The 25567-nt window shown below is 42.9% G+C and overlaps 1 protein-coding gene across 1 annotated transcript in view; it reads left to right on the forward strand.

Moving 5' to 3' along the window:
• Window positions 1-25567, forward strand: part of LOC306781607 (CUB and sushi domain-containing protein 3-like) — a gene marked incomplete at both ends in the record, with an annotated part of 193213 nt that overhangs the window by 156663 nt on the left and 10983 nt on the right. Inside the window, 8 exons of the mRNA XM_079274535.1 lie at window positions 730-903; window positions 4594-4776; window positions 6913-7089; window positions 11402-11584; window positions 18128-18301; window positions 22761-22934; window positions 23693-23766; window positions 24989-25100. Of these exons, the coding sequence (XP_079130661.1) occupies window positions 730-903; window positions 4594-4776; window positions 6913-7089; window positions 11402-11584; window positions 18128-18301; window positions 22761-22934; window positions 23693-23766; window positions 24989-25100 (1251 nt within the window). The remainder of the gene's footprint in view (window positions 1-729; window positions 904-4593; window positions 4777-6912; window positions 7090-11401; window positions 11585-18127; window positions 18302-22760; window positions 22935-23692; window positions 23767-24988; window positions 25101-25567) is intronic.

The following is a 25567-nucleotide window of genomic DNA, read 5'->3' on the forward strand; positions in this document are numbered from 1 at the left end:
TCAAACACCTGGCTCTTCATGCACTCTACCTTTGCGCGAGGCCGCCAACAGTAATGACCTATTTCTCGTGAAATGATCAAGAGTAAAACTCTACATTTAGCACACGGAAGAGCGATGACGCACAGAATTGACTTTATCAAGCGGAATTTGAATTAAAGAGATACACAAGAGTGTCTGTCTCAAATGTTTATTTACGTCGCTGGGCTTCACTGACTCTTTGTTTAAGAAATTAGTTTTGCTGGTATTTCCTTTGCATTATCAGACTGAGCTGATTTGAGTGACAGCACCCAAAAACAAAATGGAAAGGTCAAATGAATAATAAAGTAGCACAGCAATTGATGTACCAAATCAGATGTTAGTCCTGAAAACAATCCAGTGAGCATTTTATTAAGTGTATTTACAATATTACATCAAATTTACTTATTTTTTATGGAAAATGATTATGACAATGAAGTAGCTCTGCAAAAGCAAACCAATATCTTTAGTATTAAGGCACAGTAGTCTTCTCACACTGCTAATGGACTCGAGCATTGTAGCTCAGCATGCTTCCGGACTGCTTGTTGGTTTCGGGAAGTGTCCCTTGCTGAAGCAGCAAGCAATGTGATTATGTCTGTTCCTCTTTCATCAAGCCGGGTATTAACAGTAGAAAACATTGGGTTGTCTCACCAGTGTCATTGTGAGTGGTGCTTTTTGCTGAGCCATGTTATTTCCTCACTCGCTGTCATGCAGAGGTGGACTGCAGCCACCCAGGTACACCTCCCCACGGAGTGATGAGCGGGGAGACGTTTACCTTTGGCTCCATGGTGCGCTATTCCTGCTCTGGAGACCGCCAGCTCATAGGAGACTCATCACTCACCTGTCAACTGAACGGACACTGGAGCGGTCCACTGCCCCACTGCTCAGGTACACAAATATAGTCGTGTGCACACACACACACACACATTCCTGCATGCTTTCACACGACAGACTTTCTCTTTCACTCTTCCTTATGACACTGAAATCAGTATCGTATTACAGAGTGATAGTCGTTTGATTTGTTAAGTAGAGTTTGCTTTTATTGTAACTTAGTCTGTGCTTCCTGCGCAGAGGTTTTCTGTTTACCCGAACGTATTTGTTCAACTCACTGACCCAGAAGTAATGTTTGTAAGCAGACTCGTATGACGGTGGTTTTCTTCTTCTTCTTCTTTCAATGGAAGTGCAAAGTCTCCACTCACCTTCAATATTTTGTATTTACTGAGACAGTTGGAAAATAGCGAGGCAGTCGAGAAGTTAAACTCCGATGATGCCCGTAATTGCAGAGACTCAAACCTATCTCATTGTCAGAGTTTTCATGATATTTTTTTTCTTATTTTTGCAGAATGGAAGGAGTGACACGGAGGTGTTGTGCAGTATTTCTTTGTTTGCACCTGCATAATTATCTGCTGTGTACAGGCTAATAGCTGTTTGTAGGCCTGAAATTATAGCCTTCAAATCTAAAATAGCATGTAATTGTAATGCTCATGGTCAAAAGAAGGAGTGTTGCAGGGTAGACAAATGTTTTTCTTCTTCAGCCTAGTATTTAAAAGCAATGTAGCATATATTGTCGAGATTCTTACATGTAGATCAACATCCTACTGTTACGACAAACAAGGAAAGTGAGGATTGTCATTGTATTTCATTGCTTTGTATTTCATTTCATCACTCCCTCTTCCTACGTTTGTTTCGAAGAAACCCGGCCAATAAACTCTGCTTTAATCAGGGAAAAACACATTTAATACCAAACTAGATTCAGTGCATTTCATTTAACTTGTCCAAAACCTAATCGGCATCAATTCATCACTTAAACAGTGAGATAAGTAAAGCCAATATGAATCTGTTCCCCAAGTATTTCAATTGTCAAAGAGCAATCGGTGTTTAGAGAGTAAACCCCTGTGGAGGAATTTGTGCTGCGGAATACGAGTCCTGGGTCAGTGACCAGAGGATTTCAGTCACAATACATGACGCTGTGACTTACCGAGCTAAGCAAAAAGGATGTGCTGAGGTCAGCCACAACACAACAGCACATTGTTTAACAGATGCTGAGAGGAAAATGAATGGCATTGGATTGAAAATGGAATCGGAAGCAAGACCCAATCATGATCATATAAATTGGAGATGTGGTACATGTGCATATATAATAATAATAATAAAAAGCATTGGGACAAAGTACAGAAATTGTCCTTAGATTTTTTGTGACCTGTAGGACACGGAATAATATCTGATACATCTTTAATATTGATGTTGGTTGTAGGTGGTAGTTAGTGTTTGTCGCATTGTCCTCACATCGTCTCATTGTACTGCATCAGTGCTTCTAATTAACTATGAAATCGACAACTTACAATGGGGAAAAAAAGACACCTTTTGTGTAAACATCTCACAACTAATCTCGATGCATGTCAATGTATTGCATTCTCAATTTTCTGTACTGCTGCACAGAGGCTTGATGAATTCATGTCCATGAAAGTGAACATCTGTTTCAGCTGCTGAAGAACTCTGAACCACAACAACGGCTTTAACCGAGTTGTTGCTTACAGGATGTGAAGCTGTGATGCAGCAAATTCACAGGCACATTAGCAAAAGCCTTCTGAGGTGGTGCGTTTAGTGCTGCAGTGTGAGCTAAATATATGACCGATCTGGAAAAGTGTTCGTGTATGTTTAAAGCCTCTGTCCGCTGATGCCTCTGTAAGGATTTTAAAGTTTATTTGCAGAAATGTGGCTGCAGAGTCTATAGACGGCTTTATCTGTAGCACTAGAAACTATTTAAATGGCACATTTGTATTCTCGGAGTGTGCTCATCACCGACAGCAACACAATCATTTTGGTTATGAATCCCTCAGAAGCCCAGCCTCAGCAACAGTTCTCATCTATGTATCCATCCATGCGTCTATCCTTCCTTTCATCTGTCCTCCTTTGTTAATTAGTAAGAGGAGCCTTAAAACTGCTTGCGAAGCCATTCCCCTTTTGTGTGCTGCATGGCTGAGTTGAAGGCCTTATTATTTCCTCACAAAGGGAGCCTGGTGGACAGACATCAACTCGGATTCAAACCAAATCCACCAACATCCCAATTAGAGGGATTATAGCTGTCACAGTACATGCCGAGCCGGGCTGCCTCACCTAACCGAAGGAGTCTAATGAAGTACCGTCAGCTGCTGTGAGACACACACACACACACATATGCGCACACACACACAAGTGGACATGCACACAAACAACAAAGGCAACAAATAAGTATGCATACTTAAACATGCACTTGCAAAGATAAGTGTATGCAAGTACAGGCACAGACGGAGAGGAAGACTCAAACACACATTCAACAAGTACACTCTCTGACAGACATACGCAGAACAAAGGTAGGCAACGGTACACTTATTTTCACACACACTCATTGCTTACCACAGACACACACACACGCTAATTATCTGCGGCTCGAAGCCCCCGACCAGACAAATCCAGTTTGTGCACATGTGAGCAGTGTGATGCGTGTAGAAGATATGAGCTTGTTGTTTGTCCAGTAAGGCTTTGTCAACAAGTCCAGTGTTACCGCAGCTGATGCACAGGCAGCTGATGCACAGGGTGTGTGCAAAGCTCAAGGAAGAGCACCTCGCAGCCTTATAAAGCACGGATCCTTCACAAAGAGACAACACGTACTGAACTGTACAGACAACCACAGTGATCTGCCTGTCTGTCTTTCTCTCTTGTCTGTCTGAGTGTCTGCCTATCTGCACTTCGGCTTTGTCTGTTCCTTTTTACATCTCTCTTTCTGTGATACCCTGTCTTCTGATGCCAAACATTTTTTCTCTTTTATTGCCTCCGCTGGTTTCATTTCTGTGAGAACGGAAGCGGTTTATTGCCATGTGTGTTCTGTTCTTTTCCCTGTGCTCTGAGGATGTCCCCGGTAAAAGCGTCCTGACTCCCACAACACTCCGCTTTGCTTGCTGTTCATCACAACATAAAATGTTCCGTAGTTATGGCACCACCCTGTCTTCATACCTATCATCTTTCTATCATTTGCTTTGGCTCAGATGGAGACCTTTGGTGATGAACCTCATGAGAACACGAGAAGAGACTATACAAGAGCCACAGCATGTTGTTTTTTTTATACGAGTTCATTTATAGATGTGCAAGATAGATAGGTACTCCACGGAACGAAAGACAGGAGAGATAATTCAGGACAGTGAAAGCGCATTTGGCATCAGAGGTCAAACTGCAGTCATCATTTCTCATAACCACAGCTGGTTGCCTTTTAATGCTGGCCCTGCTGTTTTTATGGACAGAAAGCTGCTGGTGTCAGAGCAGTGAAAGGTATTGGTCCTGCAGGTTGTTGGCGCGGTGACAACTGCTCATTGGTGCATTGTGTGTTTTATAGCTGCCTCACGGAGGACTAAAAAGATGTACAGTTTGAGTCTAAGCCCTCTCTGTATTGTCCCTCTGCTTGACAGGAACATTGTGTGGTAATTCACTGCCGTACCAACTCAAAGGGGCCCATCTGTAAACACAAACACAGACAGTTGAAGTGGATGGCGTCCTCGGAGTCTTGTTTACATTGCCCCCCTGTCTGGTTATCTCCCGTTGCAGGCGCCTCTGCAGACACCTGTGGGGATCCTGGCACACCTGTCCATGCCACCAGGGAGGCAGGGAACTTCAAAGTGCGCAGCAAGGTGCGCTTCACCTGCGCAGTGGGACATACACTGTACGGGTCGGCAGAGAGGATCTGCTTCCCCAACGGGACCTGGTCGGGCAGACAGCCATTCTGCAAACGTAAGGGATCTGTGATGCTACTTATGAAACAGTAGGAGGGGAGTGCATAGGGGTCATACACACATACTTACTCATACACACATAAGCCCACAGACACCGTAAAACGTATCCAGTTACACGGAGAGATGCGGAGAGGCATCGAAGCACTCGTAGCACCAAATATTAAAAACTGTCGAATACCAAAAGCTGCCATTGAAGGCTTGGGGAGATTCCTCGTCTTTATTATTCTTTGAACTGATATTTTAATTTAAATTCTTTATTTTAATTTTAAAATGACCCACTGGTGAATTAGACATGTTCGCTTTGTTGAATTTGTTTTGGTATGGAACTGAACCTCTCATCGGCTGTCGTATTGAACATTTTCAAACTGTAACCGGCAGTGTCTTACACACAAAGACACCGTTTGCACCACATGGGCAGCATAGCATGCAAGCGCGTGTGTGCATCGAGTGCACAGATTGATGCTCGTGTGCATCCACACCTATGCACACAAATGATTGCAAAAGCTCACAAACGGTGCTGCACCAGATGGATAAGTATCTCTCTGCTGCAGTCTGGTGTTTCCTGCCAGCACATGGTGACTGTGACTAGCTTCCAGATTGCAACCAAAAAATTCATTAATTCCAGACACCTAAAGCCAAGTTCTTTTTGGATTGTGATAAATGAATCATTGTGGATATTAGTTCACTGAACAGCAGCTCTACATCTTGCATAAATTACCCGCAGGGGTCAACCGGATATGGAAGCAAATGTTTGACTGCTTCTGCGCTCTTCTACTTACTGTCCTTCAGGTTGGCACAGTGCGAATGTCCTTTTTAATATGATGGGCTCTCTGAATTACTCTCTGTATATCTTTGTTTTATTCCAACTCTCTTGTTTCTCCCTCTTTTACTGTCCGTCTCTATCTTTATCCTTTGTTTCCCCTACTCTCAGCCTTTTTTCTCTTGCTTCTCCCCTGATTTCTCTCTGTCTTCATCTCATTGCCTGGCTGTCTCGCCATCCCCGTCCACTACTCCATCTGTCTCTCCTCTGTTTGTGTCTCTCTCTCTCTCGCTCAACCTTACCCTCCCTACCCTCCTTTTACTCCACATCTCTCGTCCACGACCTTTTTATCTCTCCATCCCCCGGCTGAACTCCTGATTTAAAGATTGTTTTAGCCGTCCCTCCGCCTCAGGAGGGAGGGGCCAGAGATTCACTGGAGCCTGAATGAGTTTCAGTGCTGTCTGTCTGTGATCTAAAGCCCTGTCTCATGTTAAAACCCATCCATCCATTATCCGCAACCTTTCACAGTCTCTGGGAAACGGTCACTGTGGATATTCAGCTTAATATTTTCACAATACCATCAGGGCCGTCTTGAATTCTAAAAAGAGGAGCCAAAGAGGCTGTGTGTGTGCATAAGCTTGTGTGGGCATTTACAGTACAGTAATGTGAGCATGATGGCACCTGCTGTGTTTGGGTATGTGCCTGAGTGATGCATTTCCACCTTGGGGGGGTGTGTGTGTGTGTTTGTGTGTGTGCGCGCACATCTGGTAATTGAGAAATCACCATCGCACCTACAACACATCTGCCTCCTACAAAAATCACGACGGTATTTCATATTTTCCAGGCAATTAGGTGATTGAGAGAGCAAATCAGCTTGTAATCAGACCTGATTTGGAGCAGAAGAAAAACACATGAAAGAAACTCTGTCCCTTCCCCTCTTCAGGGATACATTTAGTTGGTGTATTCTGGTGCTGTATAGATTAGTGGTTCACAGCTTCTTTTAAAATAATAAAGCAGATGTGAGGCACAAACACAAAAAATAGGGGGCCTCTGACACAAGCCAGTGATTTCTATCTGCCCATTTCAGGTTGTTCCCCCTGAGTGCTTATCGGACAGAGCCAAGAAACTACAAATGTTATATCGGGTCAAAAGCAAAACTGCAATTATTTCATAAATACATATTACTATTGACACAATACACAATATGGAAGAAATATATTTTTCGCAGCCCTTGAGACCTTCAGAAGTCATCTTTCAGCCACATTCCAGACTCTCAGCTGTCGGATTGTGAATCACCGATATGAAAAATAGAAAATGCATTACTTTCTTACGCTTGTGATGTTCACCTCCTCTCTTTTCTCCCCTGTGCTGCAGCGGTGCAGTGTGGGAACCCAGACACACCTGCTCATGGTCGTATTTCCCGCGTGGATGGCACAACCGTCTCCCACTCCATCGTGTATTCCTGTACGGAGGGCTATTTCCTTGCTGGCTCGCCCACACGCCAGTGTCTGGCAAATGGCACGTGGTCTGGAATGACTCCCAACTGCACAAGTGAGTTTTATACACAGAACACCAGAAAACGCAACAGAGCACACTTCATTGTCCCGTTGGTGCATAGCAGTACATTGCTGACCAGTTACACATGTCCTAGTCAGTACAGTACAGTACAGTAATGCTGTATGAACAAGTTAAGCATGTCATTTATACTGTAAGGCAGATAAAAAATGAATAAAGACAGGCCTGAAGATGATTTAGCTCCTTATGTCTGCCAAAAGGAGGCGCTCTGAAAGACGTGCTAAAATAGAGTATAAGATTTCAAATGGCGCATAAATCTCTCTGAGCCTTCTCTCCCTGCAAAGCCTCAGAACTGTCAGGCCGTTTTTTTTTTATTGTCTAGTACTCAGCAAACGAGCCTCACAGTAATTACGAAGTATGCCAATCTATATTCAATTTGCACCAGTGACTATCAAACAAAATTACACATTGTTCTTCTCTCTGAAAATCATCATATTCCTCCTTCCTCCTTCTTTTTGCTTGTTATTGAATCACAAGAAAAGGTAAATGGTGTGGGCATAATTTTCAATTGTGGAATGAAATGAGTCTCTGGAGAGAGACACACAGGGAGGGAGAAGGAGAGAAGGATTGAAAATTGGATAATGATGATCAAACATGCAGAGAGGGGGAATAGCTTTTTTGCCTCTTTTTTGCCCACTTTTAAGCCTGCTCATCACCAAACTTATTGTTGTTGTCCTCCTGCATGCTATCACTTCACATTGGATTGTCGTGGTCAGTTCAGGGACATCAACAAGATGCCAAGATTGGCTCAGTGTGCCTTCATTAAAGGAGGCAATCATTTTCACAGTTCATGGGTAATCGATCATGTAGGTTACCAGATCAAAGTCAGACAACATTCTCAAGGGGAGAGAGAGAAAAGTTCTTCTTTTAAACACTTTTTTTTTTCAACACTCTTGATGTTTGATAAATTAAATTTATAGAGCATATTAAAGAATTAGCGAATTAGTAGAAGTGCAGTAGGAAAGAGACGGGCTCAGTGAACTATGAAGTAAAGCGAAAGAGCACGAAATAGAATAAACAGTAAACGCTGGTTATTCAGGCAGACTATTTGCCTTGTAACATGCCGTGATTCTGTTGATTTATATCTACTTTTTTAGATTTTAGTCTTCTTTTCTTCTCCATTCCTTTCCTCTCTCCCCTACTTTAAACGCTGACACAGACGTTGTGGGGAGGGGGGGGGGAGAGGATAGTAGGATAGGATTGAATGAAGACATCACAAAATATCTATTCGTGCAATTAGCAGGCAACAGTCAGATTTCTGCCGCATCAATCAATGGTTTTATTTGTGCCCAGTGGGGCAGATGGTTATGCAGCAGAGGGATGCATACATTTTGCAGACATAAAACACAGGGCATATAAATACAAGCAATAACGATAAAAAAAAAACATCTGATTCTTATTTAAATGAGCAAAACGGTATCAGAAGTCATCGTGGTGTCTTTGCTTCCAAAATAACGAAATTCAAAGTCCAAGTCTGTTTTCACGCTGAGCACCCTGTCCTTTTTTGAGATGCAAGTGCTCCAGTGTTATGACAGGAAAGGAAAAACCTGCTTCAGGTCACTAACACACCTGAGATATGTCAGCATGGTTCATCAGTATGATACAGTTGGGGATAAACAGAGTTCACTGACCGACTTTAAATGCAGGTTTTACTGGGAGCAGGTTCTTGCGCTGCATGCAAACTTCTCTGATTTCCTGCAGCAACATGATCCCTCCCACTAAGTTGTTTTCTTGGGAGCAAGTAAATGTACTAAATGAAAAATCTGTTGCGTTGTTGAAGTCAACAGCCTGCAGCTTCTCTGCTTTGTGCTGACTGACTGACTGGGGTTTCCACTCCTACAGATAGACAGGCACACATGAACATTTATACGTATACTTTGTTTCTGGCTGTCTTTAGGAAGACCACTTCTCTTCATCCACATGACGTGTTTCTAGTTGATAGCAGTCGAAATATGTATCAGCTGTCTTTCCTTCATGCCAGCTGCTTCTGGCTTATGTTTGGAGAGACGTATCATGCTTATTTCAAGATGACGTGTTTCAATGTTTGTTCGTTTGTTTGTGGCTCAGAGTTTAAATGAACTGAAGAACTATTATTCGGCAGCACTCATGTTACACAAAAATATGCATACACATATACTCTAGTACTTACACATTGCACACATGTATTACATACACATTTTACTGTTTTAAAATCATTCTTTTTTTACTCTTGTTACTTTACATATTAAGATTTGTGCATATGAAGCATACAAAGGGCTTATAAAACATGATGGTTCTTTGACTGAAACTACCAAATATATATAAGTGCAGCTGAAACGATTCGTCGATTAATTGGCAACTATTTTGACGAAACGGATAAACAAATAGCCATCAAAAACATCTAGGCTACACAGTTAACCATCCATTTCACAAGATTTCTACCGGTCAGTGTTGTAGCTGTAAACAAATGTCTGAAATGTTGTAGATACACATAGGATTGGATTATTTGTTGGAGCAAGCAGTGCACCGCCATCAACTCCAGACGTATGTTGGTGGCCAAGAAGCACTTTGAATTACCTTGTTGTTGAAATGTGCTACTCAAATAAACTTGCCTTGCCTTGCCAAGTGAAGATCCCACGCTGTTCTCACAGCTCTCTGATGTTTCGTGTCAAGATACAAAGTTGGTCTCACCCAGCACGATGGAGATGTCCAAGTGTTGAGGTCATTGGCAGCAACTGAACATAATCAAACGGGAATTCATTTGAGGGAGGGGGGGGGCCGTTAGCAGGGACAGCCAAATGCATCAAACTAGCATCTTGTACTAAGGTGAGCAAGTCAGGAATGATTCTGTAATAAGTAGGCACAGATTAGGGCTGCAAGATTAAAGGAGGGCTGACAAAAAAGCAATCAAATAGAGGCTGGCAACTTACAATTACATCAGAGAAAGCACGAGGTTAAGACCCGACAATGTAGTGGGCCAACACTTTGCCATCTGCTTACTTTCGCTAATCATGCCATAAGAAGAAGCCAAGAATAAACATATGAAAAGAGACTGAACAGAAATGACATTATATTCACTGGGCTCACCACTTGAATGAAACAAAAAAACAAATCGAAATCTCAATGATGTAATCATAAAGGTGCATTTTAGACAGGGAATATGTAAATAAAACACAGCATCGGTTGTGTATCATTTTGATAAAACAATCCTAATAGCAAATTCCGTGTGATGACGCTTTCACTGCTTGATCATGGACTGATGTGGCTGCAGCTGCATCATCAACTTCTGTCAATATTTCCTGTCTTCACAAAACTGAACATCATAATAAGACGTCTTGAAAAGTCATTGTTCAGTTATTTTTATTGCCCAGTACACGTGCATATGCAGAGACTATCTTGGACATCTAATTTGAAGAAGTGGAAGCATAGACTCGTTATGCACAATGATTTATTGTGATGACCTCGATAAAATCATGCACAAGGAACAAAATGTAACTTCTCAAAAACATTTGTGCTGTTGTGCTCCATCCAATTTTTAGTGGCGGGTGGATTTTTGTACATGTCGATACATCGTTGTCCATTGAAAACCATTAATTCCTCATATCTGGAGATTTTAAAGTTTTAAATAAATGTTCCTTCATGTGTTAATGGAATTCTCCAAAGACCTTCTAAAACCCATTACATCATCTGACAAATGCATTGTCACAAAGCTTAAAGCGAGGCTGTTATCTGAGTCCGTGAACATTATTGTGTATCACTGTAACCGCGTGTCATTATAATAGGGCCCCTGTGCTCTGCACCATTGCCACGTCCATGTCATATGGGATGGACTGTAGAGATGGGAAAGATTCCCATGTTTATAACTTCTGAGTGTTCCCGTCACAGGACAACTCAAGACGACCGTTGTATGATTTCAGAGTTGAAAAAAAACATACTGTGCATTAATTAACAATTTAACACTATTTGCAACCGTCTAGAACGGTTAAAACCATATCAGTAATAAAAAAAACAATTAACACTCAGTTACTGATGAGCACCACACAATTAAGTAAGAACTGCTGGTGAAAGATTGGGGGTTGAACCATTTGTAACTGTACTTGGCACAGCTGCTCAACACTTCCGAGCCACGGATGTGGCCGAGAGGATCATTGTTAATCACCACCCACAATTTTTGCCAACAGCATATGAACAACAACAACAAGAGCATGCTTATGCCCTGATTGCACAAATGAACAAATGCATGACAAGGAAAGCACCAAATTATGATGATTTCTGATGCAACTGCCTCATGTTTGACAACCGATTGCAGTGATCGCATGTGGCGACCCTGGCATTCCAGCCAATGGACTTAGATTCGGTGAGGACATCACGGTGGGGCAGAATGTGACGTTCATGTGTCAGCTGGGCTATGTGATGACAGGAGCGGACACCGCTGTCACAAGGAGCTGCACCAACAATGGCACCTGGAGTGGCACCGTGCCAGCATGCCAAGGTAAGCGCCACCCACAAATGCACACACTAACATGCACGGCATTGTACTCGTCACGCAGCAGACGGTCAACCTTGATAACCATCACACCGTGCTTGTAACAACCTTGGCACGCGAGCACACTGTCGCGTACGATATGAAGTACGTGCCTACGCCCTGATATCTAATGAGATCAGCAAGCAAGGTGACACAGAACTTCCTGTGTGGTCCGATAGTGTCATATTGTTCACTTCGGTGTGCTGATAACGGCGGTACCAACAGTACATGCGGTTGAATGACTCCAGACAGACGCGTACTCTCAAATGCATATGCAGGCGTATATATTTGCAGAAGTACAGAATTGCACACATCCACAGAAACACGACAAGCTATTTTTTTGTTTTATGTCCAGTACATTACTATATTTTGACGAGTCCCCAGATACAAGACTGCATCTCTTAGCTAGCTTGCAGGCAAAAACAGATCAAATGTTGAATACATTTTTCGAGCACTTGATCCAGTATGCAGTGATTTCACACACACTTACATCATCTACAGTAGAGTTGCACCTGTGATGGCACAGAGCCAAAGCTAAAACTTGCTCTCACTCCTGATGATGGATGGCTAACAAGTCCTCTCTATCCCAACAAGGATCCCTGTAATTGCACTCCAACAGTTCATCACTGGCTTCCTCTCTCTAAAAGTATGTGTGCGCTCTCTGGCCTTGATTAACATCAAAATAAAAAAAACTCCACTAAGAGGCCTTCGTTGTTGTACACCCATCAGCACGACATCACTCTCGAGTGGAGGCATAGATTATCACGTCTGCCATCGACAGCCAAAAGTAAGTATTGCAGGGAGGATTAGCTTGTGCAGCAAACGGTTTAAAAGTACACTGGAAAAAGGGAAGAGCCTACCAGGCAAATGGTGGCTTACTGTTGCTAAGGAACTGTTCCCAGGCGGATGTATCGGTTACAGAGAAGAAAGCTGGTTGTGGAATCGGCCTCTTGAGAAATGGGAAAGGACAAATGAACTGCGGGAGAATTAAGAGGCAGAGTGTGAGACGGACATGCACACGAACGAACGTAACAGGTGGGAGGAATATCCACAGGTAAGTTCCAGGAAGGCGAGAGGGAATGAGAGACCAGGGATTGTAAAAGCATGAAGCCCGTTCCTTTTTCTTCACATGTAAAGGCTGTTTTGGGTTCTAGATATACTGTATATAGGTCCCGTTTATGGTCTATAGCAGGGATTCCCAAAGTGGGGTGCGCGCACCCCTGGGGGTGCGCGAGCTGCCTCTAGGGGGTGCGCGAGAGGAAAAGTGTAATGGCGGTCTGATGGTGTAATAATATTAAATATTTAAAAAAAATGTAATTTTAATTTAAAAACTGTCAGGTGGGACATCTGAAGCTATCAGTCGTAAAAGAGGAGAGGGACAGAGAGAGAGAGAGGAATCGGAGGCGAGGGGAACGGAGAGGTGCTTTGGGGAGAGACCGGGAGAAGAAATCGAGCCAGAGTCAGAGGAAGATGAGACGGAGGAGACCGAAAAGGAGGAAGGGATAGCACAGACAAATCGGGAGCACATCGGCCCATCGCGGAGTCAAGGTGAAAAAAGAGGAAACGAGAGTGAGCATCAGACTGGGAAAAAAAGAGGAAATATGATGAAAAGTATCTGTGTCTGGGCTTCACTTGGATTGGCAATGCAGATTGCCCAAAGCCACAGTGCGTGGTGTGCAGTGAGGTTCTGGCTAACAGTCTGAAGCTCTTATTTACGTCGCCACCTGAACACCAAGCATGCCAGTGCAAGTCAAAAGCCCCTTACATTGTTTATATCCAAATTGGAGGAGTTACAAAACAGCCAAAAACAACTGGAGTCTCATTCATGTGTTGGTCTATAAATGACGCACTACGGGCTTCATATCTGGTTACAGAATAGCGAGAAAGGGGCTACCGCACACAATCACCGAAGACGTGAGCTCACCAGCTGCCAGAGAGATGGTGGAATGTATGATTGGGGAGAAAGAAGCAAAAAAGTTGGACATGATCCCGGTGTCCAACAACACTGTGTCGCGCCGCATCGATGCTTTGTCCGAAGACATCCTGGCTGCATTAGTCGGTCATTAATTGTAAATTAAATGTGATAATCTGCCTCTGAGCCTGTGCGTGTGTGCTCGCATCCGTATTGCTCTTTAAAAGTGACGCCTTGTGTAACTGAAAGTTATTGAAACTTTGTTGCAGTGTTTCAGGGCGTTTTCACACCTTCAGTTCATTTGCTTTGTTCTGATTCAGGGATTAATATGATACAATGTTGCAGTTGCTCCTTTGTTCGGTTTGTGTTCACACTGCAACATTTAACAGCGGACTAAATCTTGTAAACAAATGCCACGCGCGAGCAAACTGTTCTCTCATTGGTCCGATTCTTATGCGGCTATGAAGGCTTAAAAGGCTCTGTTGCTTCTTTTTTTTTTTTATTAAGGGGGGGGGGGGGGTGCGCGAACCCGGTCGGGATGTAGAAGGGGGTGCGCGGCCTAAAACGTTTGGGAACCGCTGGTCTATAGAATGTCGTTATTGTCCGGTAGCAGTCCGTGTCTTCACCTTTCCTTAGCTCAACTCAAAGGGAGTTGTGGTTTTAAGCCGCACACTTCTGGCCCTCCTCCGGACCTTGACTGACACTGATTTCTAATATTTCATGGGTGTGTTACATTATTAATGCTCCCTGTTCTGTGGTATGTTGAGGCTGATCCATGGTCGCACAGTGTTACCCAAGGCAGTTTTAAACAGCGGGAGAGAGACAAAGCATGGGTGTATGTGTGCATGCATGTGTGTATAAAAGTGTGTGAAGCTCCTAACCTCCAAGCTCTAATCCTTGACAGCTACCGCAACAGCTCAGGCACTCAGCCCCGATACTGCTACGCTTGATGGGGGTGGCGTGGAGAGGAGTGAAACTCCGGAGCCTCGTCATCCTCATCGCACTCGCAAAACTCACACCATGCATGCGTACAGTCACATGCCGCCATTCAATGACGCTGGTGTCTCTCTCAGGCATACAAAGGCACAGATGTTCGTACTGACCTGTATGCATTAGTCAGCGAGCCGGAGGGTCCCTCCCGCCACCTCCTAACCTCGCCGCTGCTTTCGCTTCTCCAACAGTACTTATTTCTCCCATGGGGTAAATGAATAAAAGAAAGGCAAGAGAAAGGATTTTGATTACTAAGTGTCTGCGCGATATTAGTTTCAATGTGTATGGGGTATTAAGAAGCAGTTGAGATGTGTTGGGCTTTATTTTTACTCCTTTCCGTTGCTCACTTCATCTCCTTTGGTCTCTTTCTAAGACTATCTAGGACAAGCAATACAACAGCTTGCTGGTAATCGCGGCTTTTTTTTAATCATCTCTCGCTGACAGCCTACACTGCAAGAGGTCTTAGAAAAGGACTGAGAAAATATCTATTTTCTCTTTTTGCGTCTGCAACTGAAAACAATAAGACGGGTTGCCCTTTTCCTTTGCATGATTGGGTTCAAGTTGAAGGTGCAGCAGTTCAGGCGGGGTGAGCTGATTGAAATTGTCATGTTGCGGGGCATCTGTCATCCCGTCATAGATTTTGAATGATGTGCCGCAAGGATATAAGCCGATATTCCGGGGAGGGGGGGGGGGGGGGGGGATTTGCTACTGAAAGAGACAAAAAGTTTCTAAGTGTGCCGACTCTGTGCATCATTTTAAACATTATGTGTATGTGTCAGTGATGGCCACGCCGTTTGTGTGTGGTGTGCACAAACACACTGGCGATGACGCATCCTAAGCCTCGCCGCCCGGCACGGATTCCGTTTGAATCCCAGGTTCGGCTCAGAGGCACTAATGCTGCTTACAACTACTTAGGAAAATGGGGACACTCTCCACTTCCCCTTCAGTTCTGCCTGCCACCCATGCCTTGCCTTTTTTGTACTTTATTTTTTCATTTATTTAAAGTAATTTCTGATGCAGGGCTTATGGGATTACTGGGCCTACCCCTCTAATCAGCGTAATTTGCCGACTTGCACATGTGTGTGTGTTCACACATTCTCCCTCCAGCTGTCTTTCCTCTCCCTCCTTTTCTTTCACACACTGCGGGGGAGACGCACATACATGCCCAAACCAACTTTCTACTTTCCAACATCCAGCTGGGCATTTTAGAGAGGTATTTCAGAATGAAGTGCCTTTTTATTCTAGGGCTCCAGAGCAATATGGAAACCCCAAATTGAAGACTCACTTTACTAATTCATTGACATCAAAGAGAAACAATTTCAAGTGAACTTGTTCCTTCTTGAGAACTTCAAAAAGTAAATTACTTTACCAAACAAAACATTAAAAAACAGATTGCAACACCGGTATGGTTTAGTCTTTTACTTATATTCAGGAATAATCATGGCCTAAATATCTTTTCATCGCATACATCTAAAGCATATATATTCTGTATTCTGCTCCATATGGAAATCTTTTTGGATCCGCTGCCAACCAAGAACAAAAGGCGCTTCCGCCTTGGAGAGAATGTTTGAATATCCGACAGTGGCTTGCTCCACATTTACTGTAAGTTGTGTAGAAAACGTTTACGGAGCAGGAAAGTTGTCCATCATGTGGCTGACCTATATTAATTCTATCATAAGAAACCAATTCATTTTAAAATGTTAAACATGATATCGTGTAAAACCTTGCTTTAAACCGGTGAACTAAAGCTTTCTGAAGCGTGTAAATACAATAACCTCAGCTGGAATCTAGTGGGTATGAAAGGAAGCCACCAATACTCTATCTGTTCATTGTGCCAGCTACTTTATATTTAATATTGAGACACTAGGTCCGGTCTTCATGGTCCACGTCTATCGCTCTGCCTTCACATTGCTGCATTCATCATTGCTGCATATGTTTGTCGTGTACTTGGTAAATGAAAATGGTGTTGTTCTACCAAAATGCTAAACTTTAACTTCAGAGCCAAGGTGTTGACATGAGTCGAAGTAACTGGATTTGTAAACTAAACGTCTGATCTTGCGAGACTTGGCTATAGCCCGACTCCAAATTACAGATCTTTGTTCAAGTGTTTCGGCATGCGTGAGGACGTCTAAAAAGAGAGAGAGAGAGAGAATTGGGGAAATGATGGGTGTATAGGGAGGATAGTGATGGTTTAAAACAACTGCTATAATTTATTCACATCCCAAAAACCCATATCCCATCTGCATCCCCACGGGTTCATCTCCAAGTGTGTCAGAGCAAACTCCAAGCTTTATTCTGCATTCATTTATTACATTTGTTGAACAGAAAGTTTATGGCTTACACAGCGTGTGGTGCAATAACACAATTTGACAAAACATGTTTATTTTTGTCCGACATGAAGAAGCTAACTTCAATCCTGTGTCAGGAAGCAGTGGTTAGGCCTTCTGTGCATTTATCATTCTGGATTTAAATGGGAAGATAAAACCTGTAAAAACGGCAATTTATTGGATAAAAAGTGGGTTCATTACAATATTTAACACATTTTAACACCACTGACCCTCTCACGATAATCACCACCTCCATTTATTCAAATTTAGATTAGCTACGGAAAATAGCCATATCCCTGTAAATCCACATAAATCCTTTAATTATCTCCAGGCTTTAACATTGTCTGTTATCCTCGAGCTGCACCAAATAGCTGTAGTTTTGTTTCAATTGTACCAAGCACCAGCCGTGGCCTGAAGCATTATGTGTTTGGGTTTTCCGTCCTTGCATAGCTCGTCCGATCCATTCAGGCAAACTCAATACCTCAGGAACGCCTTGAGCCTTGCACTCAAGGATAAACTCATTCGATTTTGGGGCGACTGTGGCTTAGAAGTAGAGCGGGTCGGCAGGTTGGTGGTTCGATCCTGGCTCCTTTGGCAAGATACTTAACCCCGAACTTGCTGTACCATTGGTGTGTGTGTGCGTGTGTGTGTGTGAGAACAATTACGGTAGTTTAGTCAAGATTCTGATGGGCAGATGGCATCTTGCATTGTCTCTGTCATCAGTGTATGAACGTTTGTGTGAATGGATGAATGTTGACATGTAGTTTACAATGGATGTAAACTGAAACATGAATGGTTGGCGGAGGCATAGAACCGCAAGGCTTTCAATTCTAGTTTTAAGGATAATTTCCGCTCCTTCATTCTTGTGTCCAGGATTATAAAACTAGATATTTACAACAGTGTTCTTGCTTAAATCTTGATTGTCAAGTGACCACAGCAAATAGTGCTGGTGTGAAGAGAGCCTTTTTACACGGTACAGTTTATGCACAGTACCACAAAACTACTCAGGATTTAACGTGAACCCTCCACTCCAACTCCTTTGTTTGCATCACGAAGCAATTATGTTTTAACGTGTAATATTAGAAAGGTCTGTGGGCTGTCGGTCTACTATTTGCTTGTATTATTGGAATGATTGCAATATTTATTACATATTTTAAATTATCATATGACTTTTGCTGCATCTGGTTTCTCCCTCATCCATTTTTGATGAATTCAAGTTTTTTTTGTTGATTTGGACTTTGGCTGATCTTGACTGTGACCGTATCCTCGCTATCCCCACAGTGGTGACGTGTCCTACACCCCAACCCGTACCCAACGGCCTCCTGGAGGGCTCGGTCCTGGAATGGGGTACCAGCGTGAGCTACAGCTGTCTGCCTGGCTACGAGCTGTCCTTCCCTGCTGTGCTCACCTGCACAGGGAACGGGACGTGGAGCGGAGACCTGCCCCAGTGCTTGCGTGAGTCACTGTCATCTACTTTCTTGATTATGATCATTTTAGAGATCTCGAGAGGAAGTTTCCTCAACACGGAAAACATGGAATACTGAGAGGTATAGTAATCCAGTGGAAGAACGTCTGAACGTTTAATGCATGTATTTGGGGAAGTCAAATAACAACAGGTTATTTCTCAAATATATCTCGTAGTAAGTATATATTTACTGTACCTGCTTGGTATTTCGTTCCTCATACATTTAGTGTTAGTATTAACATCAGGGCCGAGATGAAAAAACTCAATTGTTATAGAAATATAATGAAACAGCCGTGCAGAGATGCAGAACTGGGATTATTCGTCTTGCGACGTCAATGTTTTTTGATTGATTTCATAAACAGTGAGTTTCACTCATCCGAAAAACACCTTCAGTGGCAACACAATGATTTTTCTTTTTCAAAAGTTAAATACTAAAAAGTGCCAAGCATGAGAAGGACATTGTATCCTACCTGTTCATCCAGGTAAATTAATATTTCATCATTCTTACAGAAAAATGCAAACTCCAATTTACATTTTGATCAAATGAAAAGTGAACTAACCTCCAGCTCTACAGTCGAGCTACAATGTTGATGATGAAGATGATGAACTGAGTGGAACCACGCAGCGGGTGTCTGACGCTCTTTACTACTGTAAGGCCATCAATCACCTGACAGCTGTGCTGCACTGAAAACATCTCCACTGTAACTGGTGACTATAGGCAGTCATTTTCTTAAGCACTGCCTTTTGCATCATATTGATTGATTATTGCAGGGAATCTCTGCCGTCACATTGCTGCGTAATATAATTATGCAGATGTTTAGGTAAGAGTTCATGAATTGGGGAGAAGTTAAATGGTTTGTATTTTAGTAACACATGTTGGATCATGACAAAAAACGGTCTGAGACCCCTGATCCTGTTGAAAAAGAACTACTTTCACTTCTGTGTTCTTTTGTCAGTGATGCTAATGACAGAATTTCGGTGCTTGTGGCCGCATTCAGTCAGGCGAACATAGTCCGATTTAAGTATTTAGCATCTGAGATCCAGCTGACCGACTGCTGGTGTTTGTGACCACGCAACTAGAGAGCACAGTACCTCGTGCAGCCGTTTGCTCTTCCAAATGGCCACATTGCTGACGTTTATTGTAATTCTTGTAAGTCACTGTGCGCATTGCTGTCTGATTTATATCCTGCTGGACTGTAAAGGATCTGTAAATAATTTGTGTCTGTCATCAGCAGATATGTGCTTTAGCACTACTAAGTGATCAATTTCCTATTTTATTGAAGTGCAATGGTGTATCTGTGTTCTGGTCCCGAGTTGTTATGATGGATAAAAAAAATGTCAACTGGACATAAAATGGATCAGGTTCCACTTGGTAAATGTACCATGTCTACTTACTGTCTACCGCAATTATGATGAGCAGTGGCATCCCTCAGCAAGCTGCAATCGTTTTTCCACATCAGCACCCCCAAAAACAACCTCTCGCAGCTATGTGAGTGACTTACCTTTATATTCCTTGATGCAATGTTGTGTTCATGTGTCCCCGTCGAGAATTGTTTTTGATGTAGTAATTACATTTAATAGCTCCATTACTTACGACCTACAACACAGGTGCCAATGCTCGTGCAAAATTGACCCAAATTGAGAGCCATACACTATAAATATCATTCAGTGTGATCAATAACCAGCTACTGTAAAGAACTTGGCTCTCCGAAACATGTTGTTATAGCTAGCCCCCTGCTAGTGAAAGTCGAAGTGAAAGCGAGTCTGTGATAAATCACTGATGTTGACTAAGGCAAATAAATGAGTCTGCAAAATGGGTACAACAGGGAGGAAAGTGCTGATCATATTTGGTATAGAAAAGGCTATTATCTATGTCATAAAATGTCAGCACAGCACTATCTACAGCGCTCTCAGGTGCTGGTCCCTATAAATCCTGAAGGAGTAAATCCTTAATTAGTGTCGATGCTTCAAGTGTAGTCACAGGACTGACCATTACTGTACACACTCTGCATTACTTTATAAACACAAACATTTGTCATGGAGCGTCCGTGTATGCCCACAGGCTCGTAATTGTTTTTGTATCTGTGTGCATTAGATGCAACTATATAAATATACCCCAAGCATTAGTCAGTGCACTAAATTGTTCTGTACACTGCGGATATTTACCAACAAAATCATGAGCCGAGTAGGAGGAATACTCGGATTCCTTATGGCTCTATCATACACATCTGTTGCCAATTTAGTTTGGTGCAAAATCATTTTACAGCCTTGCTGATTATTAGACATATATTGGGGCTTGCACTGCTGTAGACTTTAGAAATATGATTGCAATTCATACTCGGCACTTTTAGTTGAAATACAGCTCAGCAGAACTGCAGGAGATTCCATGCATCTGCAGAGTAAATCTGTGCGTTTCTTAAAATCGGTACTTCTGTTGGCACTTGCAGCCAAACAAGGTTTAAGATACATATTCATGTTCCCTATTACATCACATGGGAAATGGAGAGAAAGAGGCAAAATTCAGAGTCTGAGAATGCTAGTTCATGTGTCTGCAGGGATGAGACTGTGATCCCAACTTTGAATCTGGCCTGTGCATACTGATGACTTCAAAGCATTGATAATTCATCAAGGAACTGGAGAAGCTGAGCGATAGAGAGACTCACTCCTCCACCAGCACACACACACACACACACACACACACACACACACACGCACACACGGGCACATTAAATATGCTGAGCTTGGTTTGGCCCGCGGCCATTTCTCTTATACATCCATAAAACAGCACATTATGTCCCTGCAGCTTGAAGCTTATGACTGATGTGCATGTCACGTGGTTGGCCTGTATTGTCAACCCTACCAAAAAAAAAAAAAACCTGCAATCTCACAATGTTGCTTGAATCGTGACATTTATCGTTTCAGATCCAGGAAGAAAACTGCATCTTTATTTGTTGACATATCAAACACGGTCAAACTAACTATTGGGCAATAGGTGGAACTCGCAATACATCGTTTTCAGATGGGACCTGCAGTATAGGCAAACATCTTCTTTAGGAGAAGATATGTGTCTGAATACAAGGATTTGTTTCCGAGATAACAGTATTTGCAGTAATGGATTTATTCAGCCATTCCCGCATGGGCTGGATTCTATTTTACTTTTTTACTAGATATCTATTATGTCAGGGATTGGCTGTGGGAAGCCCCTGTTGGTTACTGACTTCTAGAAAGAGAGTAAACGAGAACTTATCTCTGTCTCCAGCCCTCTCCAGGTCTGGAGAAGCAGGCTGCCTTATTATTGGCTTGATCCCACAGCGCTCTGGCTGCGCGACTGAACGCTGTGACTCTGGTCCTCGCCTCTGCTCTCTCACACACTGAGCATTTCTTTAACATCACAAGTGACTTTTAATGATCAGTGTGGTTGTAGCTGATTGTTTATATACAGGTACATATGGATAGAAAAGATACATTGGCAGACATGAAAATGGCTGACGTACATCCCCATCAAAGCCACCAGGCCTACATTATTCCAGTCAATTTCATTAGATGTCTATAAGCGATACATTGAAGGAGCAGCAGTGATTATCCAACGGGCTTCATCAGCTGAGGCTGTGGCGAGAGTCCCATTATCAGGGCAAAATCATACAAGAGGCTTGCGGAGCAACAGCGGCAGCAGATGGCTCTAGTTGTGTTAACCTCAGGGCCCTGTCAGAGAAATTAATATTTCACATGCTAATTATTTTGATCTAAAATTGAGTGCCATGACTCCCTTCGCTCCCCTTTTGCTGCCAAGATGAATACTCGCATACCTACTGTAACCACTCGACAGAAAGGTCGATTGTCTGAAACAAAACCAAATGTTGAGACGGAGCAATTCATCCCGAGACCAAGATGGCAATACATCTGCCCACATGCAATAAGAATATGGCCAGAGGAATTTCTCTTACAATCATCATGTCAACGCCATTTGAATAATTCAGTCCATGAAGACTTTCCGAATCGTATAGAAAGACAATATTTTGTTACAGTCAGCTCATCGAATAAATCGGGTCTTACAAAAAGACCATTGAAAACAGCAAAGCTCACGGCAGCAGCAGGAACCACTGAAGTTCCTCCTCATCATGGTCTGATCTTGTGGGTGCGGCAGCAGCCCACACAGCTGATTGTATCTGAATGAAATGCTGAACAGTCGACCCAATGCTTCATTCAACTGACTAGCTGCTGCAGTTTTCCTTATGTGTGATCAAGTTAGAAAGAGATGGAACGTTTGTAGCGTAAAAATGGTAAAGAGGAATATGGCATCACGTTGACTTGAACCAGAGGGAAGGTGCAACAGTGCAGTGTGGTTCACTGTTGGATGTATTACTTGCAGGGAAATGAGCTACATCTGTGTTGGAGTCGTTGGCCCTCAGGTTATCACATCAGCAATATTCCACATTTCTGCTTCCGCAGCCAAGTTCTGTGGAGACCCTGGTCTGCCTGCCAGAGGACGGAGAGAAGGCCGCAGTTTCATCTTCAAGTCCGAGGTGATGTTTAGCTGCAGCACCCCCTATTTGCTGGTGGGGTCGACAACACGCATGTGCCAGGAGGACGGCACCTGGAGCTTATCTCAGCCACGATGTATAGGTACTGAATTATTCGCCTGCATTTTGATTCAGCTAATCCACAAAATAATTCTGCTTCAGACTGCGGGTGTAATGCTTGTTTCAAAACGTATTGTTTTTCTGATTTGCCATTCAATTACATTGTTGATCGCTAAATGATGTTGTGCCAGAATTCGTTTTTACTCCAAGCAAGATGTGAGCATATAGATATGTACAGTGAAATAACAAAGGTAGTGAATCCAATCTACATATGTAAGAAGTACCATTCCACCATTCCAAATGATCGTTCTCTGTTGGTCCTCTTGAAGCGACGAACAATACATATCAAACACAGTGGAAGGTGAATTAGAATCGGTGCGTTGCCATCTGGCACTCGTGTAAAACTTAATCACGAGAATGAATTGCATTATATATATTGTTACCTCAGGGGTGATGCTTTATTATTTGCACCCCAGTGTTGCTTGATATATTAAGTGCTGAAGAAACGCGTTCCCAAATGGAATGTGTCTTAATTTGAATCTGGTGTCACCAATGATTAAAGGTCTCAGAAGCCTATATTCCTGAGACTTGTAAAAGCCAGAGAACTCATGGTCTAAGAGAGTAAAGATGGCAGGGTAATTCTGCTCATGTTACCGCGCCACTTCGGTAATTGTCCTCTGGTACATGGTACACCAGAGAGAAATTGCTTCGTCATTATCAGTGATTGCCCCTCTGTCATATTCTCATTTTTTTCTCTCCGGCAATTCCCTGGCTCATCATGACAATGATTTCTTGTTCCAGAGCCCACGAGAACCACCTGTGAAAATCCAGGGACACCGGAGCATGGCTTCATGAATTACACAACAGGCTTTAAGGTAAAATGAGATGAACCTGCAACGCATACATTTTATAAATATATGCTCTTATGCTCTTTAACTCTGAGGTGATTTTCTGTCAGAAAATGTATTTCAAACGGGACCCGAAAAATTACATTTCCAGCTGAAGGCAGGTTTATAGAACAGGCGTGTGACATAAAATTTGATGTTGAGTATTCAACTAGCACAACAAGAGTCTACTATACACGTTTTTTAATTCAGCTTGACAACAAATTTGAAGCAGCCTTGAACCAAGAAGCAACGTGCCATCCAAAGCTTGCAGCTGGACTGTGTTACCTGTCCTCAGTCCTCCTTTTAAATGGGCAGTTTCCAATGGATGTTCCATGTCGAATCATCATTTATTCCTTTGGATGATGTTATGTGGGTGCAAGGATGAAGCAGTGATGCATGTTTCCATCCCTGGTGGGATGCACTGATGAAACCGCACTGGATTTCTCTACCACTGTGAATGTGCACAGGCTTGGTCTGGATCTATAATAATGTGCGCTTCATGCAGTTTGACCTTCCGTGTAGAACGAGCAATGCTAAAATGCACCATGGTAAAAAATTGGTGTGTGCACAGTAGCTCCCTTGAGATGTGTGCATTTCATTGCATTTCCTCCCTGTTGCTCTTAGAGTGTCACTTACAAGTTAAGTGCAAACTATTTCTCCACAATCTGATGTGAAATTTTCCCCAAATGAAAGCAGAAGCAGCTTATTATTTGGATCGCTGCTTGTAATGGATGTACTCTTGCGTTTTTCTGCATTACAGAACAACATTACCAATATCTTGACACCCCCGAATGAGAGAGTCCCGTGTAGATGCCGTCTTTAAACAGTCGACTGGTTTTGATGGCCGAACGTAAAAGTCATTTATTAAGATAGCAGAAAACAAAGATTAGTGTTGCCTAAGATTGTCTTACAGTACATATGCCGTATGAAGTATGTCAGTGCAAGAAAAACAAAAAACAAAAAAGATAACAGAAAACAGTTTGTCTCTGTATTTTTTCTGTGCATCAGTTGTGATCACAAACGTGGGCCATCGCCTCGAGGAATAGTCTCCATCTGCCGCCACACACTACAGATAATCATTAAAAAAAGGGGAAAAAACTTTAGTGTGCAGTGTTTTTCTACGCTCTTTAGATTTGATGCTTGGAGCCTATTGGCATTTGCATCAGGATGTTGACTCTCTCCACTTTGTGTGCTGTCTGTTTGTGGCCAGGTGGGCAGCCGAGTCGACTTCCAGTGCCAACAGGGACACCTACTGCAGGGCTCCACCACTCGCCTCTGCTCGCCAGATCTCACCTGGACCGGCTTCCAGCCTAGCTGTATCCGTGAGTGCTTGTTTCTCACACTCTCCCTGTCTTTGTCTTTCACTTCCTCTGGCACCTTGTCACTGTTTATCTGCATTGCAGGGTGCTCAGACGATGTCTTTTTTTCCTTTTCCCTCAACACCCGCTCTCCCTCTTCGCTCAGTCCTGCCATAACCTTTGACCTCCTGGTAGATTGCAACTTCAGACTCAATCAACCTGCCATCCCAAGTCATTCTGAGAGTGAGGTGTTGGCCGGGATTACTGTCATTCTGTTTGCACTACCTGATCTGTCGACCAACACCAAACCAAGGCCGTGCTGTTTAGCCCAGTCGCTTTGCCGACTGCTTTTCTAAATGATGATGTAATCCCATATCTCGCTGGAATCCCTTTCAGCGTCAGTATTTTTCATGAAAATGTCCGTATATGTACTATAGTCTGCATTTTGCGATGCACTTACAGTGTAAACACTTGAGCTGTGTAACAAGGGG

This window comes from Melanostigma gelatinosum (assembly GCF_949748355.1).
Source record: "Melanostigma gelatinosum genome assembly, chromosome: 9".
NCBI classification, from domain to species: Eukaryota; Metazoa; Chordata; class Actinopteri; order Perciformes; family Zoarcidae; genus Melanostigma; species Melanostigma gelatinosum.